The 21,645-nt window shown below is 38.7% G+C and overlaps 2 protein-coding genes across 2 annotated transcripts; both read left to right on the forward strand.

The window, feature by feature from the left end:
- The first annotated feature begins 781 nt into the window (after window positions 1-781).
- On the forward strand, window positions 782-7,572 carry LOC103037671 (gastrula zinc finger protein XlCGF26.1). The gene is made up of 2 exons (XM_007260192.4): window positions 782-1,115; window positions 4,005-7,572. The coding sequence occupies exon 2, from the start codon at window positions 4,117-4,119 to the stop codon at window positions 5,830-5,832; it is 1,716 nt and encodes a 571-aa protein (XP_007260254.3). The 5' UTR covers window positions 782-1,115; window positions 4,005-4,116; the 3' UTR covers window positions 5,833-7,572.
- Window positions 7,573-16,274: 8,702 nt separating this feature from the next.
- On the forward strand, window positions 16,275-21,260 carry atpsckmt (fATP synthase c subunit lysine N-methyltransferase). Its single transcript, XM_007260191.4, has 4 exons — window positions 16,275-16,760; window positions 18,451-18,588; window positions 20,013-20,063; window positions 20,911-21,260. Exons 1-4 carry the CDS (start codon window positions 16,455-16,457, stop codon window positions 21,121-21,123), a joined length of 708 nt encoding a protein of 235 aa, XP_007260253.2. The 5' UTR covers window positions 16,275-16,454; the 3' UTR covers window positions 21,124-21,260.
- Window positions 21,261-21,645: the final 385 nt, after the last annotated feature.

Consider the following 21,645-nt stretch of genomic DNA (forward strand, 5'->3'; position numbering starts at 1 on the left):
TAACAAGGGGATTTCAAATATTTTTTTCTGTGTTTCCTACTGTATTTATAGCAGATGTACTTCTGCTACTGTTTGAGATATTAAAATAAAATAAAATATGATATTACATACATAATAACATTAAATTGTTTTGTTAACTCTAGTGTTAGATAACTTTTAAATTAGTAAAAACTTTACTTTACTTTACAGGACTCTTACTTTGACAGCTAGGTACCACCTGTAAGGCTATTGGCTACTGAGCGGGACTGGAGTTCTGTGATTTGATTGGTGCAGAGCCAGCTTATAGCGAGCCTGCCTACTTCGTCTCTCCCCGTTATATCGCTAGAGGGAGCCCGCGAGTGAGTCCAAAATTAATAGGGGTGAATGGAGCTAAACGGCTAAAAACTTACAGTAAAACAGTAACTCATCACTCAGTCAGAATATTCCTTTACTTTTAGAAATTAGATTTATGTATATCTAGACGAAAAAAAAAGTACTGTATGTTTTAGTTTTTATACAGTAAGCAGGTTTTAGGCAGTAAAGGAGCTAGCATTACTGCTACTGTGAGCTGAGCTAATACTGTTTAGTGAGCTGATGTTGGAGTTACAGCCAGAGCACTGAGTTTAAAAGGTTCAACATATATTTTTACTACGGTAACATCTGATATTGTTCTGTGTTGTGAGAATATTTACATTTTTCAGTATGAAAATTATTTAACATTCATAAACTCTGATTTATCTTAGTTGCTCCATATGAAACCATTGATTTTGGACTCTCTCAGGAGCGCCCTCTGGTGTTAAAACAAAACAGGTGTGATCCTGAAGTGGGTTTTCTCCTCGATATTGGAGATTCTGTAGCTGCGGGTCTTCAGTGTAGAAACACTGCAGACTGTTGGAGATTAAAGTGGATTCAGAGCTGTTTATTGTATCAGATCCAGAAACCGGTGTTTTCTGTGGTTTTAAATGAAGATACTCTCTGTAGGGTAAAACTGAGGGGTGATTAGATGTGATTTACTCCTCTGGTCTCTTCAGTAAAGCGGAGCAGCAGAAGGTAGATCAGCTCTGATCATCAGATCCACATCTCTGTACTCAGACCTCAGATCTGCTGGAGGAACTTCATCAGCTCACCTGCTGCAGGTATAGAGATCATCCTCTCTTCACCTCTTCACTCTACATTTACTGTCAGACACACAGACACTCGTTCAGAACACTTCCTTATGGCTCAATATGGCTGCCCCCATATCACCAGTAGTGAAAGCCGTGTTTAGTGTTATAGATACAGTTTATCATCACTTCTATCTATTAGTGTCTCAATAAATCAAACACTCTCCAAACCCTGACTGTGGACATGCCTCTGTTGGGTGTAGATGTACAGAATGCTGTGTAAAGCCAGGAGGACACTGTGCGATTTTAGCCCGATTTAAGCCCGATCTGGTCGGATGCGACTGAATTTCATGATCGGGCCGAATTTAGCTTGATCGTGCGTCGTTTGTCGTGCAGTGTGACGGTGAATTTACACTGCTCCGACGCGAAAACGCACATGGTCGCACTACCCCCCTCCAACCGGTCGCATGTGGGCGTGACAAAGGCTTTCCCTGCGTCGTCCAATTAAATCGTTTTAATAAATGGGAAATGCTTTTTATATAAGCTATTATTATTTCCAATACTTAATAAATATAAATGTGTCTTTATAGATATAAATGTTTGAATGAGCTTCATTACACTGTCTAGTGAGCAGTATATAAGCTGAAAAAAGCAAACTTTTCCAATTAAATTACATATTAATATTTTAAAAACCCACCAGAGACTCCAACAATCACAGCAGGCTTTCTCCTCGCTGACAGAGTCCCTGTGAATGAGCAGGGATTTTATAAAGAACAGGGAAGCCTGAAACTTCTCTTCCAGGCTTCTCTGGACGCTTGAAAGCGGAACTAAAATGTTTTCGTGCGCTGCGCTGAGGACGCGTTACAGGCCAACACCTGCTCTCTGATTGGATAGACGCATTGCGTTGGACGGACTCATTTGCATAAAGTTCAGCTCGGCTCAACTTTTCATCGCATCGCATCCCCCGCTCTCGACGCGTCGGACCCATGATGCACCGCGCGACTGCGTCTGACGGAGGCGGCGCTTCCCATTGAAAATGAATGGGATCCGTCGCTGTGCGTTGTCGCGGTGAATTTACACTGCTCCGACGCGACAACGCACACAGTCGCACTACCCCCCTCCAACCGGTCGCATGTGGGCGTGACAAAGGCGTTCCCTGCGTCGTCCAATTGAATCGTTTTAATAAATGGGAAATGCTTTTTATATAAACTATTATTATTTCCAATAATTAATAAATATAAATGTGTCTTTATTGATATAAATGTTTGAATGAGCTTCATTACACTGTCTAGTGAGCAGTATATAAGCTGAAAAAAGCAAACTTTTCCAATTAAATTACATATTAATATTTTAAAAACCCACCAGAGACTCCAACAATCACAGCAGCCTTTCTCCTCGCTAACAGAGTCCCTGTGAATCAGCAGGGATTTTATAAAGAACAGGGAAGCCTGAAACTTCTCTTCCAGGCTTCTCTGGACGCTTGAAAGCGGAACTAAAATGTTTTCATGCGCTGCGCTGAGGACGCGTTACAGGCCAACACCTGCTCTCTGATTGGATAGACGCATTGCGTTGGACGGACTCATTTGCATAAAGTTCAGCTCGGCTCAACTTTTCATCGCATCGCATCCCCCGCTCTCGACGCGTCGGACCCATGATGCACCGCGCGACTGCGTCTGACGGAGGCGGCGCTTCCCATTGAAAATGAATGGGATCCGTCGCTGTGCGCTGGCGCGTCGGAGCAGTGTAAATTCACCGTAAATTCACCGTAAATTCAAGGGAAGCGATGTCCGATTAATTGCCCATACGAGCTGCGAATGAGCAGTCGGACGCGACCAGGGATTTCTGACATGCCAGAAATTTTGGTCGCTTGTCTCACAGTGTGAGCTATTTTGCGGGCCGATTTCTTAACGTCACGATTTTTTCCCAAAAATCTGCACAGTAACTATAAATTATTATTAGTCATATTTATTTCTGTCAGTTATAAGGATTTATATTTATGTTCGGTACACAGACTTATAGCTTAATATAGCAGACACAGGCATTCTGCTGTTTAATAATTTCAACAGATGCTTATTCTCAGTCAATAGCTGGAGTTTTTGAAAAGATAAATTAAAAGAGAAAATAACTTTGACAAACATAAATTTATTTTATTTCACTTTGCTATTATGTCTGAAAAATAAAGCACATTGTCAGCGTCTGGTGCTGCCCGTCAATTATATAAAACTTAAAACATGCACAGAAATATAAAGCTATATTTTATAATTCGTTTCTTTTCGCCAGGGCAGATTTATTAAAATTATAAATATATTATTTCATTAATTAAAATCTCGTCCAGTGCTCCAGAATATTAGCCACGCAAAGCCAGCTTAGCGCAGCGTGTGGCATTGCGCGCAGAATAACCTCTGTCTTCTAAAATAAACGTTTTAATAAATAGTAAAATTAATGCTATTAAACTTACTAAAGCTAATAAATGTACTGATAATTAATCAAGATAAATCGGACAAAATGCGCTGCGCCTCTCTCTCGCTCTCTTTCGCAGTGCGGAGCTGAATTCAGCGCGAGGCTACAGAAACTCAGTTCAGTTGAATAAATATAGTGAGAAAATACTGTGTTCCAATCAATGTTCTTTAAATTCTCAGAGGATGTTAAAGTGTGTAATGTTCTGATGTTTAGTGAGAATTTTAAATCTGTGTGTCACTTTTTAGGACTGCTATTATTGTTATACTAAAGGATAGACATTTCTTAGTATGCAGATTTTTTTTTATTATTTTTTTATTTAATACTCTGCATAACTTTTCATTCTTTCTTATTTTCATGTGAGTCTGCATTAAATTATTTGTTTAGTATTCCCCCACCCCATTTTAGGCAAATTCCATTTTTTAAAGGCTCCTCCTTTATTTATTTTTCCTTTGTTTCTTCCAGAAATGGATGCCATCCTGTTTCAAGTCTTCTGCTGCTCCTAGTATCTACTTCCCTGCCTGGTTGAAAACAAAGTCTGACTAGTTCACAAAGCCGTTGATGCTGATGAAACAGCATGGCGACAGACATGGCATCCAGAGAAATCTCCAATGCTCAGCAAATATCTTCTCCTTCACCTCACAGGCAAGTGCAGCACAGTACAGAGAAAAAACAAACTGACCACCACTCTGACTGTGGCAAGAGTTTTACTCAACCGAGTCATCTCAGAACACACCAGCTTTCTGACACCGGGGACAAACCATATCACTGCTCAGATTGTGGGAAAAGCTTTGATTTTCTGAGTACTCTCCAAAGACACAAGCTCATTCATACAGGAGAGAAACCATTTCAGTGTTCAGACTGTGGGAAAACTTTCAACCTTCAGAGTAATCTCCGCCGCCACCAGCGCGTTCACACAGGAGAGAAACCGCATCAGTGCTCGGAGTGTGGAAAGAGTTTTTGTGAACAAATGAATCTCAAAGAACACCAGCACATTCACACTGAAGAGAAAATGAATCAGAGCTCAGAATTTGAGAAGAGTTTTAGTGAAAAGTCTGAAAAGTCCAGTCTCCAAGAACATCAACACATTCGCACTAGAGAGAAACCATATCACTGCTCAGATTGTCGGAAAAGCTTTGATTTTCTGAGTACTCTCCAACGACATCTGCTCATTCACACAGGAGAGAAACCATTTCAATGTTCAGACTGTGGGAAAACTTTCAATCTCCAGAGTAATCTCCGGCGCCACGAGCGCGTTCATACAGGAGAGAAACCGCATCAGTGCTTGGAATGTGGAAAGAGTTTTAGTGAACTGACGAATCTCCAAGAACACCAGCGCATTCACACTGGAGAGAAACCCTTTCAGTGCTCAGACTGTGGGAAGAGTTTTGCACATTACAACTCTCTTAAACAACACCAATTCATTCACACAGGAGAGAAACCATATCAGTGCCCAGTGTGTGGGAAGAGCTTTGCTCAAAAAAGTCATTTACAAGAACACAAACACGTTCATACAAGAGAGAAACCTTTTCACTGCTCTGAGTGTGGGAAAAATTTTACACATCAGAATACCCTTAAATTACACCAGCGCATTCACACTGGAGAGAAACCCTTTGAGTGCTCAGACTGTGGGAAGAGTTTTACACAGCACAATTATCTCAAACAACACCAGCTCACTCACACGGGAGAGAAACCATATCACTGTTCAGACTGTGGGAAGAGTTTTACTCATCAGAGTGCGCTCCAGATACACCAGCTCACTCACACAGGAGAGAAACTGCATCAGTGCTCAGAGTGTGGGAGGAGTTTTAGTCAAAAGTGTCATCTTCAAGAACACCAGCGCATTCACACAGGAGAGAAACCCTTTCGCTGCTCAGAGTGTGGGATGAGTTTTACATATAAGAATTCTCTCAAACAACACCAACGCATTCATACTGGAGTGAAACCGTTTCAGTGCTCAGACTGTGGGAAGAGTTTTGTTAGAAATAATTATCTCATAGAACACCAGCGCGTTCATACAGGAGAGAAACCGTACCACTGCTCAGACTGTGGGAAGAGTTTTAATTATTACAGTTCATTCCAAAAACACCACGTCATTCACACAAAAGGGAAACCATATCACTGCTCAGACTGTGGGAAGAGCTTTCGCAAACAGAGTTACTTCCAAATACACCAGCGCATTCACACTGGAGATAAACCATATTACTGCTCAGAGTGTGGAGAGAGCTTTAGGTTTTCACAAGCATTCAAGAAGCACAAGTGCATTGAGATTAGTGATGGAAATGGGCAGTGACTCACCTAAAGTCAGTCCAGCTCCCAATTGAACTTGTATTGAGGGAAAACTGTTGCTTTAAACAGTGCAGCATGTAGTCCATACACTAAATATATCCTTCCTAGTCAGATGCTAAAGTACAGTATTTAACACTATAAGGCACACAGAATTATAAGGCGCCCCATCAATAAACATCTATTTTCTGGTTTATTTTCATACACAAGGTGCACCAGATTATATGGCGCATTATGTGACACTAGTAAGGAACAGGGTTGTTGGCATGATTTCCTCCTAATTTAGCAGGCCTCGCCGCTGGGTGGCAAGACTTGTAAAGCTATGTTAAAAAAATATTTTATAGTCAAACAAGCGCTGGATGTTTGTTAATTTACACAGATTTCTCTCCTGTATACTTTTTATTTGGGTGAGTAAAGCACTTCCGTTTATTTACAGTAAGCTTAGATTACTACCAAGGCTGCCAGACTGCGCTATACTGAGGAACCCTGAGTCTTCTGGTAAGTCAGGGTGAAATTAGCTAGCGGTTCATCCCATGTAGCTTGTTTTAAGATGGTAAACACGCAGACTACAGTCCCATAATACTCACCTCTGAACAGCGAAAGAGATAACTAGCACTTAGCGCAGTTAGCAGGTAATGCTAATGCTGCTCTAGCAGTGCTAGCCAGGGTTAGCAGAAGTCCTATCATCAGATATACTCGCCTCTGAAAGGCAATAGAGCTAACTAGCGCTTAGCATGGTTAGCGGCTAATGCTAATACTGCCCCAGCAGCTAAATTGTGAATGTTTTTTTTCTCTGGCTGCATTGAGATCTGAGCTGTTTTTTCTATCTGTGCATGGGAGGACCAACAAAACTAAACATTACATTGTTTTCTTAGCAACATGATTGAACTCTGGTTTACTGCTGATTTTTTGTTCTCTCTTTAACTCCACTACTGAAAGAGAACATCAGTTCTGTAGATTTTCTGTTGTCTGCCTTGTATATAAAGTTTGTCATGTTAATAAATGGCTTAGTTTTTTATGACTACTAGACAGCAAGTTGCTGTTTATTGATGGTTTCAACTAAAGCATTTCTTTAATTTATATGTGATACATATATGACTTCCTGCGTGTACTTTAGTTTGAACAATCTGCATACTTAAGAGTTTTTTGCTTTACCTGTCTATGCAGTATGTTCAATCCCACTGACTTCCAGACAGACATATTCGACCTGCTGTCAAATAGAGGTGACTGCAAGTTGGGGTGAGACACTTTCGATAATGTTTAAATGACTCACTAAATTAAAAGAAAATCATAATTTTAACAGTCGAGCCAATCAAGTGAGATGGAATGGGATGCTTTGTCTGCTCATCACATTCTAGTTCAAGCACTTCCTCAAAACTATTTTTTTGTGAGATATTTGTATAGTGAGTGTTATACAAATATCTTTCCTGTTGAAAGTTAAAAATGAGTTATTTTTAAATTTGATGTTAATGTATTTGAAAAATAAATCTAATACTGCTGCCTTCTTTTTTTTGGGCACTTCTAAATGTTCTTTGCAGATTTTTATTTTTTTTTGTATTTGACAGCTTTCTGTGGACCCTGTACTAACGTAAGTCAGCTATCATCTGTTCTTTATTTTGGTTTGCAAAGGCCTTTTGGTATGATATGTTTCATAGCCATTTGTATTAATGTGTTAAAGTTCAAATGCTTGTTGTATTTCTTGTATTTTTCCCCAACTTCCAATAAACCATTAAAAGAGAGAACTGGCCACCCTCTTCTGTGTTGTGATTTTTAAGATTGTCCTACCTGCCGCGAGGTTTTTAAGCTTGTGTGTTAGCTAGCTTGCTAAGTCACTGTAGAAAAATACCTTGTAGTTGGTCTAACTACAGTCCCCCTTACGGGTTTCACTGAACTGAACTATTTGTCCAAGCAAATAACGTGGGCACAGCTTCCTTCTTCAACTTTCACATTCAAAGAAACACTCTTTATAAAGTGTTCTGAGCTTGCTTTTGTGTCCACGTTTATCTGTAATATCAAATTAGACATAAAATTAATGTTAACACAACCGTTAAATGCCAAATACAGTCCAGCTAAGCATAAAAGTGTACACTCTTGTAAGACCAGACCCACTTGTTTTGACGTTAAACATAGAAAATAACCAGTTCAGGGTTAATCAAGTCATAGCCAGAGAACCAGGTTTTGCTAGCTTGCTGTCTCTCTCTGCTAATGTTCATTTGGCTAGATACATCTTAAATTAAAATGGTGATCCCAGCAGTACAACGCTACCTCTGTATACTATGAAAGCCACAGTAAACTCTTCAAGGTTTTTAAAGATACCATCCATCAATCTGTAAAATGTTTCCCTATAGAACTCTGTAGGACCTTTGCTGATGTGATCTGGGTTGGGAGGGTCATGTCCCCCCCGCCCAAAAAAGATGATATACAATTATATACAAATTATCTAATGTAAATATATAAATATACAACAGAATTGACATGCCAATACATAGTAGTAGTAATAATAATAATAACCAATAATTATATTATTTTAAATATTTAGTGATAACTGATCAGTTTTTGTCATATATGTTTATAATTCGGACATTGCACGCATACATTTTTCTAACAACAATAAATGTAATGTGGAGTAACATGTTTAGGTTGTAAAGTGACCTTTATTTGGATTAAAAATAAACAGAATTACAGAAAAAATTGTTTATTTGGAACTACAGAAAATTGGCATATTGTGATAAAGTTCATTATTTTCTGCAATGTACTGATAAACATTAGACTTTCATATATTTTAGATTCATTACACACAACTGAAGTAGTTCAAGCCTTTTATTGTTTTAATATTGATGATTTTGGCAAAAAAGTAAAGAAAAACAAAAATCCCTATCTCAAAAAAATAAGCATTTCATCCGACCCATAAAAGAAAGGTGTTTAATACAAAAAAAGTCAACCTTCAAATAATTATGTTCAGTTATGCACTCAATACTTAGTCGGGAATACTTTTGCAGAAATGGCTGCTTCAATGCGGCGTGGCATGGAGGCAATCAGCCTGTGGCACTGCTGAGGTGTTATGGAGGCCCAGGAGGCTTCAATAGTGGCCTTAAGCTCGTCTTGTGTCTCTCAACTTTCTCTTCACAATATCCCACGGATTCTCTATGGGGTTCAGGTCAGGAGAGTTGGCAGGCCAATTGAGCACAGTAATACCATGGTCAGTAAACCATTTACCAGTGGTTTTGGCACTGTGAGCAGGTGCCAGGTCGTGCTGAAAAATGAAATCTTCATCTCCATAAAGCTTTTCAGCAGATGGAAGCATGAAGTGCTCCTAAATCTCCTGATAGCTAGCTGCATTGACCCTGCCCTTGATAAACACAGTGGACCAACACCAGCAGCTGACATGGCACCCCAGTATCAAGTACTTGATACTGGCTTCAGGCATTTTGGCATTTCCCTCTCTCCAGTCTTCCTCCAGACTCTGGCTCCTTGATTACTCTGGTACTTTGGACCACTGAGCAACAGTCCAGTGCTGCTTCTCTGTAGCGCAGGTAAGGCGCTTCTGTCGCTGTTTCTGGTTCAAAAGTGGCTTGACCTGGGCTTTTTAAAAGCCTCAGGAATCTTTTGCAGGTGTTTAGAGTTAATTTGTTGATTCAGATGATTAGGTTAATAGCTTGTTTAGAGAACCTTTTCATGATATGCTAATTTCCAATATGCCATAATCATCAGTATTAAAACAATAAAAGGCCTGAAATATTTCAGTTGGTGTGCAATGAATCTAAAATATATGCTATTAATATAGTTAAATTTTTATCATTTCATTATGAAAAAGAATGAACTTTATCACAATATGCTAATTGTTTTTAGAAGGACCTGTAAAATAATTCCACAAATGTTGTTCTAAGACACAATAGGGAGGGCTCCTACACCCTTGATGTCACCTTTTATTTATTCTTAGTGCACCAGTGTCTGTTTCACGTGGGGCCAGTTGTTCAAAAAATGTAATCCGGATCAAAATTATCCAGATTTGGTAATCCCATTTTTTGCTATCCAGGATCAGGTGATCTGTCTTACTTTTAAGCCAGTTTTTCAAAACAATATTGGATTTGAACACCCTGATCCAGATGCACAGTTTTCAGGATTACCTAATCCGGATTACCAGCTATGTAAAAGAACAGGTAGAAGAACCAAAATGGGTTGATGACTCCTTTTTTTTGCAGTAACAAGATACTGCTCATTGCAAAACAACATGTGCAATTGAGCGTTTAAATGGAGTTCTGCAGAGACGCTTTGCATGCCTTAACTATTTGCGAGTCGAACCACAGGGAGCATGCAACATAACATAGGACATGTATTGTCCTGCACAACGTTGCTACCAGACGCAATGTCCCTCTCTGTGATGTTTATGATGCGCCTGTTGAAGAACCAAACCTCTGGTGTTCTTTGCAACTGTTTGAAATTATTTTTGACAGCTTCATATCTGATGAATGTTTCTTTGACATTAATATACAGTGATATTTTTGATTGTTATTGAAATATTTTGGGGGGGTTTATTTAATGGGGTCAATATTTTTTTAATTTTTACTATAGTGAAAAGCTTAATTGGTAGCCTATGTCTACTTTATCACTGTAAAAATAGTTTTTTTTTTTACTTTAAAACTTTAAAAAATTTAAAAATTTTAAAGTTTTACTACATTTTCTTCCTAAAATCCACCTTGAAATCCTACCCCTTGTTGGGATCAGGGTAATCCTGTTTTTTTGGATCAAAGCTATCCAAATCCTACTGAAAAGTTTTGAACAACAGAAACTGAAGGTTTAATCCATTTACAAACTAGGATTGGATTACATGATTTCAGAATGCATATTTCCCTTTTGAACAACCCGTTTTCCAGATTTTATCCAATCCGATAACCAAAATCCGATCAGATTACCTCTGAACAACTGGCCCCTGATCCTAGATAGCAAAAAATGTGATTACCAAATCTGGATAATTTTGATCCGGATTACATTTTTTGAACAACTGGCCCGTGAGGCTCTTTTCACTCTGAGCAGTCATATGGTTTCTCTCCAGTGTGAATGCGCTGGTGGATTTGGAGTGGTCTCAGCTGATTAAAACTCTTCCCACACGCTGAACAATAATACGGTTTCTCTCCAGTGTGACTGCGCTGGTGTCGCTGGAGAGCACTCTGTTGTGTAAAACTTTTCCCACAGTCTAAACAGTGATATGGTTTCTCTCCAGTGTGAATGCGCTCGTGCCGCTGGAGAGTAATCTTATGAGTAAAACTCTTCCCACAGTCTAAGCAGTGATATGGTTTCTCTCCAGTGTGAATGCGCTGGTGTCGCTGAAGAGCACTGTGTTGATTAAAGCTCATTCCACAGTCTGAGCACTTAAAGGGTTTCTCTCCACTGTGAATGCGCTGGTGTCGCTGGAGAGTACCCTTATGATTAAAACTAAGCCCACAGTCTGAACAGCAATACAGTTTCAGTCCAGTGTGAATGCGCCTGTGTTGCTGGAAAACACGTGAATCATTAAAGTTTTTTCCACAGTCTGAGCACTGAAATGGGTTCTCTTCACTGTGAATGCGCTGGTGTTGCTGGAGATAGCTGGGATATCTAAAACTCTTTCCACATTCTGAGCAGAGGTGAGTTTTCTTCTTGTCTGTACTTTTCTGTATTTGACTCTGAGGTGCAGGTGATGAAATCTGCTGAGTTTTGGAGATTTCTCTGGTTGCCATATTCACCTCTTTGTTCAGCAGCTATGAAGCTACAATTCATCCAGGTTTTAAAATTGACACTTGGATCAGGGGAAGTCTTGGAATAGGACAGAATCCATCTGGAGGAAACACAAAAAGAAAGAAAAAAAAAAACTTTCAGTTTAGCTGGAATGTACTCACTTCACTTTTTTCACATTTTTATTATACTACAGCCGTTTTCTAAAATAGAAAATCAAATTCAAATTAAATTAATTTCCCCCCCAATATTCTACACAAAATACCACTTGATGACAATGGGGAAAAAAGTTCGTTCGTTTTGCCAGATGCATTAAAAACTGACAGCCCTTGCAGTATTAAGTACTAAGTCTGATAAAGTAGATGCTGGATGTCTGAGTTGGTGACTGGGGGGTGCTGTGGAACCCTCTCGGTAACATATGGTAGGATGCTAAATAAGATTCTGAATTGTTATTTCTGAGGTCATATTTGGTTTGTCCTATTTCTCGAAATGACATAAATTTTATTGTACTAGTACTAGTGCTGTCATCATTTTCAAAAAAGTTGTCGAAATTAATTAAATGCTTTATGATTAATTAATCTAAATGTTTTTTTTCTCTCCCAAATAAGATATAATAGGCTTTAAAGAAAAGCAGAGATGACTTCCACAGCAGAGGCACTAAACCTGTGGTGTAAACTCCTAAATAAAGACTTTATATCTCCAAATGTGCAACGTCACAGAGCAAAGCTTGTTATTAGTGGCGTCAACTGATTAAAAAATGTAATCTGATTAATCACAACAATATTCTGTGATTACCTGCGATTAACTGCACTTGTTCTTCTTAAGACGCATGTTTTTGTAGTGGATATTTAAATATAAATAAAATAATGAGTGCAAGAAATGTTAAATGCAATTATATTTATATTAGTTGTGTCAATTAAAATACTAAAAGTTAAGTAAAGCTATGTAAAGCTAAGTAAGCAAGACTGTAATAAAAAGAGACCTGCAAACAAGCGCTGAATGTTAATCTACAGAGATTTTCTCCTGAAAACTGTTTATTTGGGTGTGTAAAGCGTTGTTTATTTACATTAAGCTTGGATTCCCCAATTTCTCTTCTGGAGCATTAGCATTAGCGGCTAATGCCGCCTGACAGCACTACATTCGTGAACCCTGAGTGTTTCTGTAAGCCAGGGTGATATTAACTAGCGGTTTTTCCCACGTAGATTGTTTTAACCTGGTAAACACACAGGCTACAGTCCAATATACTCACCTCTGAATGGCGAAAGAGCTAGCACTTAACGCAGCTAGCAGCCAATGCTAATGCTGCTCCAGCAGTGCTAGCCGGGGTTAGCAGCAGGCTACAGGCCGATAATACTCCCCTCCGAACGGGGAAATAGCAGTTAGCGGCTAATGCTACTCCAGCCCCGGTGCTGGAGAAATAAACTGAAACTCCTGTAACTCCTACATATAATTATGTACCTCAGCAGAGAGGCTTTACTGCTTTGTACAACCGGACTGGTAAAATTCATACATTAGGTGCACTGGATTAAAAAGTGCACTGTAGATTTTGGGGAAAATTAAAGGATTTAAAGTGTGCCTTATAGTGCGACAAAATATGGTAATGCGATTTTGCAGTGTGTTGGGCTTTTTGTGGTCATAGTACACAGATTCCCAATGTTCTGGGTAGGAAAAACACAATAGTAAGCAGAGTATCGGTCTTCAAAACTAGTAAATCAACAATCTCACACTGTAAACCCCAACCTTTTCATCTACCAGCCATTCACAAGGGCTATGTTTCACCCACAAGTGCATATTAATTCACACACTGTGGAACATCTGCATATAATGAAAGTTTTTACACTCACTACATGCTAAAAATCACATGATCTATTTTACAAATGATACTTAATGTACACAAACAGACTCTGGAATAGAGAAACACGTGACTGAAAGAATATAAAAACAATAGCACCATCATTAGCAGAATGATTCTCCCAAAAATCACCAATCAGGGATTGTAAGTAGCCCCTAAAGCTCCTGTCCATCTTAAATAAAGCATAATGAAAAGTTTGTGTGTGATGTCTCTGTGTGTCTGAGAGTTAATGTAGAGCGGTGTAAAGGTTAAGAGTGGATGATTTCTATACCTGCAGCTGTTGAGCTGATGAAGTTCTTGCAGATTAGAGGTCTGAGTACAGAGATGTGGATCTGATGATCAGAGCTGATCTACCTTCTGCTGCTCCGCTTTACTGAAGAGACCAGAGGAGTAAATCACATCTAATCACCTCTCAGTTTTACCCTACATTTACCCTAAATGAGTATCTTCATTTAAACCACAGAAAACGCCGGTTTCTGGATCTGATCAAATACAATAAACAGCTCTGAATCCACTTTAATCTCCAACAGTCTGCAGTGTTTCTACACTGAAGACCCGCAGCTACAGAATCTCTAATATAGAGGAGAAAACCCACTTCAGGATCACACCTGGGTGTGTTTCACCACCAGAGGGCGCTCCTGAGAGAGTCCAAAATCAATGGTTTCATATGGAGCAACTAAGATAAATCAGAGTTTATTAGTGTGTACTAATATTCATACTGGAAAAAAATCTAAACACAAAACAATATCATATGTTTCAGTAGTAAATATATACTTTAGACATTTTAAACTCTAGCTGTAACTTCAGCATCGGCTCACCAAACAGTATTAGCTCAGCTCACAGTAGCAGTCATAGACTGTATATAGCTGGACAGAACATCGTCTCTTAAAAGTGAAGCCACCACAGGTCGGGCGCCCCCTGCTGTTCGGCTGCAGAAAGCTGTGTAACTCCACCCATCCTCATAGGTTTCAATGGCAAAACAGACAACTTTCAATCACGTTTTTTTCTAATATACTGTAATTCTACCTCCATTATTTAAATGCAACAGCTAGTGTAACCTCTGCTTATATTGTCAAAATTTTATATCCCCACAGAATTCGGTTTTTAAAACTTTATTCGGCTCTATTCAAAAAAGGTGTGGTTATGGTAAAAGGGCTGCTTATGGGCGGGACCAATAACAGACCGTCAGCTCCGCTACGCCCCGCTCTGCAGTCTGTGACCGCGAGGCAGCCCTCAGGGGCGGGGTTATTTAAATGAGTAGGCGGTCTCTCCACAGCCTTTCTCCCTCCTCTGGTCTCTACTGCGCAGACTCTGGTCTCTGAATCGCCAAAATGGCGGAAGATTTTGGCTTCATTTTCATTGAATGAATATATCTTTATATACAGTCTATGGTAGCAGTAATGCAGCTCCTTTACTACCAAAAACCCAATTACTGTAGAAAAACATACAGGTACATTTTTCTTTTCGTATTCTTTTTAGAAGAATACGTCAATATAGTTTCTAAATTAATGGAGTATATCGGTCAAAGGGATATTTACTGTTATTAATTTGACTTTTTAGCCGTTCAGCTCCCTTCACCCCCATTTATTTTAGGACTCACTCGCGGGCTCCCTCTAGCGGTTCTCAGTCATTTTCTGATTAACTGAGGAGACACGAAGTGGGCAATTCTCTCCATAAACTGGCTCTGCACCAATCAAATCACAGAACTCTAGTCCCGCTCAGGAGCCAATAGCGTTACAGCTGGTAACTAGCTGTCAAAATAAAAGGCCCGCAGCCCTGAAAGGCTTCTATAACAGGCGTGTTCGCGATACAGCCACTCCTCGCCTTACTGTAACTGAATGGGTGCAATTTCTGTCCCCAGGAAATTACATGTATAAATGTGCACACAATATAACATTAAAATACATTTTATTATTAAGCATACTGTCTTGTACATTGACCTAACTGCAAAAGTAAGATACGAAATAAAAAAATAAAAACCCATTAGAGATTTTTTTGCATTGTTGTGTGACTCTAAATACCACCAATGATTTAATATATATAAATATTTTTTTCATAATAAATTCATAATATTTAAGTTAAAATAGACATTTTAGTTGTGTCCCTGGGTTTCACTCATTCCTGTTACCGTACCACATTACCCCATCTGAAACATCTGGAACACATCAACAAGTCACATCAACATCAGGAAGATATTTTTCATGTTTTTGCTAATTCTATGCTAAAACTCATTCCTGTTAATTAAAACATAAAAAGTAACAGGAATAAGAGCCAGTAACATGAGTGAGTTCCAGTAAAAGGAATGAGTGCCATTAACAGGAGTGGGTTTTTTTTTTGTTTTTTTTTTGTTTGTCTTAAATATTAATTATTTGAACATGCAGTCAACCATTTATTTAAAAATAAAAACTTTTTTGAGAAAAAAATAAATCTAAATAATTAGTGGACTTGCTTTTAAACATGCTTTTTAAATGCCACAAATTTTGTAACCATCTTCAGCCTTGTAAAAAAAAGTAAAGCTGCCTGAGTTTGACCAGTACATGTTTTGAATAGTTAAATACATGTGTTATTAGATGTTATTAGTTGAAAGATAGAAATATTTAAAAAAATAGTTGGAACAGCAACAACAACGAACAAATGGCACTTATTCGGTGGAATACTACATTACTTACATTGAACCTACAGTTGTGTAAAGGTAGCTAAATAGTAGGAGCAAAAAAATAGCATGCGACTTTGTTTTACTAAAATAGCTAGCTTAATTTTGTACATTTGCGCACTGACAAAGACATGAACAGTCTATACTTATAAGGGTAGGTTCTTTTTAACTATAGAGTAGATAGGCAGTGTTAGTGTAGCTGTCCTTCACACTTCAGGCCTGCAGGGGCGGTAATGCACTGGAGAAGACAGATAAGAACTAGAGGAAGAGGAGTGGGACAGTACAGCGCTCACACTTAAAACTCCTCACCACGAGCTCTCCTTACACAGGATCCTCTAAACATCAGAGATCTGTGTATTTAATATCTAATGAGGAGCTGCAGTGAATGAGGCAGTGACCCGGAGAGCTCAGTATGGGCTCTGAGCTGATCACAGGTCAGTCAGTCAGTGGTTCTCAGGGTCTGATGTCCTCCTCAGGTCAGTTGGAGGAGAGCCGGGGCCGGGGGGCGGTCAGGCGGTGGGGGATCATCGCTACCTGCGCGGTCGGGGGGTCGGTGTGCGCGCTGTACGCGCTCGCGGGGCCGTTTGTCGCTCCTGCGTTGAGAAAGGTCTGCCTCCCGTTTGTTCCCGCGACCACCGCTCAGGTCTCCAACGTGCTGAGCGTCCTACGGTCCAGATCAGGAGCTCTGGTGGATATTGGAAGTGGAGATGGGCGCATAGTGAGTAACTATATTTACACAGTAAACACACAGTTACACTCCTACACAACATTTCGGCCGCTGACAGGCACGTGTGTTTACTATGCGAGCCGAGGTTAGCATCGCTTAGTGCTAGTAAATGCTGCCCAACGCTACACTGACGAATCCTGAGCCACTAAGCGCTAAGCCAGGGCAATATTGTTTCAGAACTGGTTACCCTAGACGTACTTAAACAAAATCTTTAAACTCTATACATTTTGTATATATTTACAGCGTTACATACACTTTTACCTCATACACATCATATAAAGTGCTCCACATCTGTTTTTCTCACCTAGTTAAATTTCTTTAGGCAGATTATTTTAATCTTATCAATATCTGACATTCATCTGAACAGTTTGTGCTCCTGATGTGCATATACAATAGATTCCACAGTAACAGCCCCCTTACTTAAAGGAGAACTCTGGTGTAAAATGGACTTTTGGTGTAGTACAACATGATAAAAATTACTTACCTTGGATGAATAGCACACCTCCGTTCTCCCACAGCGTTCCGAGATCCAGATAATTAACAGTTTGTCCAAACACACTTCAGACTGCATGACACGGGGGTAATTGGCCCTGATAAAGCGCTTATTTCACCCCTCCAGGCTCAAAGTAGCTCCACACCTTCTTGCTAGAATCCAGAGAGTCCTGACATTTAATATGAGGCATTAATAACTTAAAAACTGCACAATAACTTTATTAAAAAACGCTGTTTATATCTAGCTTTAGCTCCGTGCGCTGCCATCTTTGTATTGATAATGACAGACATAGTGCTGCCCAACAGCGTAACACTGACGAATCCTGAGCCACTAAGCGCTAAGCCAGGGTAATATTGGGAACATTTAAATATTTATAGTTATTTATGTATACAAGAAATATCTGCATCCAGTACAACAAGGCATACAAGGGGGTCAAAAATAAAAACATGCACATGTGGAAGAATATGTAAAGAAGGATATTTGGCCGCTTATACATTTTTCTATTATCTTAAATCTTGTTGCAAGCTTACACGTTACAGTGAAATTATTATACTATTTGGAAAATGTAAACAATAAAACTGGAGAAACAGGAGTAAAGAGAGGAAATAGTGACGAGATAATACCACACACTTCTTTGGATTAATTATCATCTGTTAACCCTCTATGGCATAAATGTTGTCCCTCAGGCGACAAATCATCTTTTGGTTATTAAACCATTCCATACATATCCTATTTTTTATGTAACCTTAAGTTACTGTATTTTACGGTGTGCATGTTTTTATTAAATTAAAAGTGAAGGTAAGATGCTGTAATAAACAAAACTTATGCTTAATGCTGCAGATTATACTGTTTTTAAAAATCTCTGGATATGTGTGTGGACTATTACTTGTACCTGCATGTATCTATCCAAAAAAAAGTGTTTTTCCTACCAATCCCCTCCCTGACCTAACTATTACTGTTCTTTACTAGAAGGGTAATATAACTAAACATGTCCAATAAAAACAAATAGACCAGAACTGAGACTGTAAAATAAATCCAACGTAGTGTCTTAATTATATTGTTTATGTTAAACCACTATTTATTTTTTGTTATTGCATTGAAAACGAAAAAAAAAAAGATTACTTAAACACTGAAAATGCTTGGTTTATTTCTTACCAGCTACTTCTCTACTTATCTTGTCCCCAACAGGTTATAGCTGCAGCAAAAGAGGGTTTCAGGGCAGTTGGCTTTGAGCTGAATCCGTGGCTGGTGTTGTACTCTCGTTACAGAGCTTGGAGGGAGGGAGTTCATCACCGCACCTCTTTTTATTTATCAGACCTGTGGAAAGTAAGCAATAGGATTGCACTCACACAAACAGTTTCAGAACTGGTTACCCTAGACCTCCTCAAACAAAATCTTTAAACTCTATACATTTTGTATATATTTACAGCGTTACATACACTTTTACCTCATACACATCATATAAAGTGCTCCACATCTGGTTTTCTCACCTAGTTTCATTTCTTTAGGCAGACTATTTTAATCTTATCTATATCTGACATTCATCTGAACAGTTTGTGCTCCTGATGTGCATATACAATAGAGCAATTAAATATAAAGTCAACAGTAACAACCCCCTTACTTAAAGGAAAACTCCGGTGTAAAATGGACTTTTGCTGTAGTAAAACAAGATAACAAGTACTGACCTTGTATGAAGAGCACACCTCCGTTCTCCCACAGCGTTCCGAGATCCAGAAATTTTAACAATTTGTCCAAACACCCTTGAGACTGGGTGACACGGGGGATAACTTGCCCCGATAAATCGCCTTTTCCACCGTTATCCAGGCTCAAAGTAGCTCCACACCTTCTTGCTAGAATGCAGAGAGCCCTGACATTTAAAAAGAGGCATTAGTAACTTAAAAAGTGCAGAAGAAGCTTATTAAAAACCATTAAATTATTAAGACCACTGTTTACATCTAGCTTCAGCTCCGTGCACTGCCATCTTTGTATTGATAATGACAGACATAGATTATACACAGACATATACATAGATGCCGGCCGCTACGCTATGCGGAGTCTATGTATATATATGTCTGTGTTATTATTAGTAGAGTGGTAGTGGCGCACGGAGCTAAAGCTAGATGTAAACAGTGGTCTTAATAAGCACCTTTTGCACTTTTTAAGTTATTAATGCCTCGTTTTAAATGTTAGGGCTCTCTGGATTTTAGCAAAGGGGTGTGGAGCTATTTTGAGCCTGGATAACTGTGGAAAAAGCAAGTTATCGGGGTAAATTATGCTCCATGTCAGGGTGTTTGGATCTCGGAACGCTGTGGGAGAATGGAGTTGTGCTATTCATCAAAGGTAAGTGCTTTTTATCATGTGTTGCTACACCAAAAGTCCATTTTACACTAGAGTTCTCCTTTAATCTTCATGTTAAAGTGCATTGGAGGCCAGCTGCAAATCATTGTAAGATTGTTAAGGTTGGAGATAGCAAAGACTTTAAATATGTGTCTCTAAAGGGTCATGGCAATTGTTGCATTGTGTACCTTTCTATTTTTGATTGATCAGAGACATCACCCCAAACAATTAAAAGGTCTGAGTAGGTCATTTTAAAAAACGTATTTGTCATTGAAGAATAACTGAGAGTTTGTTAATACTCTGTTTTTCTGACAGTACCTTACAGTACTTCTCAATACCTTTAGCGTACACATAAAATATAATGTTTCCTTTTCTATTCTTTCTTATTGTTGTCTCTTTTTTTTCTTTTATAGGTCAGTTTTTCACAGTACTCTAATGTGGTCATATTTGGAGTTCCCCAAATGGTAAGAATACACACATTTTTATATCTCAATCCGGTCTAATACATTGACAGATTTGTGATATTTTTTGGGGGGATCTTATTTGGCCTATGTTCAGTGATTTAGAGTGGGTGCCACAATCTACATCAGTTAGAGACATTTAGAGAAGGCGACATAAAAATCTTTCAATTTGTAATAAAATAATTACATTTCCCTTTAAATGCAGTGTAAAGCTTTTGCATGAACATGAGCTATACAGTCAATTTAGTTCTTTGACTGAGTTAAGAAAATGTTTACTTTAATCCAATCAGAATAGTGAAATTGAGAAAGCACTGCCCTCTACTGTTCAGTGTTCAAACACAATACGTGTGAACTTTTAATTGAAAATGTGTGCTGTATTTTTGAGAATCTATACAGTTGCAATACATAATCATGATATGTCAATATTTTTTATAGCCCTAGTGTACAGTGCTATGAAAGGATTAGTTAACAGATATTACACAAAGCAAAAGAAAAGTCATTAGTTTATAGTGTGTATTGACAGATGCTCAACATTCTCAGTTTTTCAGATCTCAGTTCTCAGATCTTTATCTAAATGTAAAGATCTCAGGTATTGTTTACCTGACTAAGCCTCACTTTTATAAGCCTTTGCTATGTCTTTACAATTATATCACTGCGGTGGAATCTGTGTTTTTAAATTCAAGTCATTAATTTCCTGTTTCCAAAATAAAATATACAGAAAGAAAATCCTTATGGGTACTGTGCTGCAATCGTGGAGTTTTACTGTGATACTGCAGCACAGACCATTGAGGATTTGTCCATTTGTGTCAAGTACATGTTCTAAATGAAGTTATAAATATTCACTCCACAGATGGAACAACTAGAAGCCAAACTGCAGTCAGAGCTTCAGACCTCAGCCAAAGTCGTGGCCTGCCGCTTCCCGTTCCCCACATGGACTCCTGACCACATGGCTGGAGAAGGAATTGACACTGTGTGGGTGTATGATGCTAAGACATTCAAATCTCAAGTGACAACAGCAAAGCCGCTGAACAACCCTGAAGACAGCAAGACTCTCCCTCAATGATGCACTTTGCACTGAATGTACTGTCTATTACAGTAAATGGGCTGGAGGAGGATTCCTGTTTATTATGTTAAGTTAACAATTCAATGTTAATAGTTTTATTACACACAATTAAATAAGAAAAGATTATCTATACAAAAGTGAGTCCATCTTTCCTTTGTATTATCTATTGTCAAACTAGAGACTAATTATGCTGGAATTAAATGCACCAATATAGGGTTTAATGCCCCAACCGTGCACCACTTAAGCACTATATTGTATGATATTACAGTTTATCTTCTATGCATTTTATATATTCAGTAGCACATAATAGTTCTGAAAACTTCAAACACTCCATTTGCTCTATTTAACTGTCTTTGATCATGTAAGTAATGGCTTCTTTGCCCAAATACTGTGCCACCATATAGTATATTTTGGGCGCTTCTCTCTCTGATTCACTCATAAGCACGACACACATTAACACATATACACAGCCTTGGGGGGCTCCTGACTATGAAAGAACATGGTAAAATTATTCAAGCCAGA

Source organism: Astyanax mexicanus, chromosome 8 (genome assembly GCF_023375975.1).
Source record: "Astyanax mexicanus isolate ESR-SI-001 chromosome 8, AstMex3_surface, whole genome shotgun sequence".
Classification (NCBI taxonomy): domain Eukaryota; kingdom Metazoa; phylum Chordata; class Actinopteri; order Characiformes; family Acestrorhamphidae; genus Astyanax; species Astyanax mexicanus.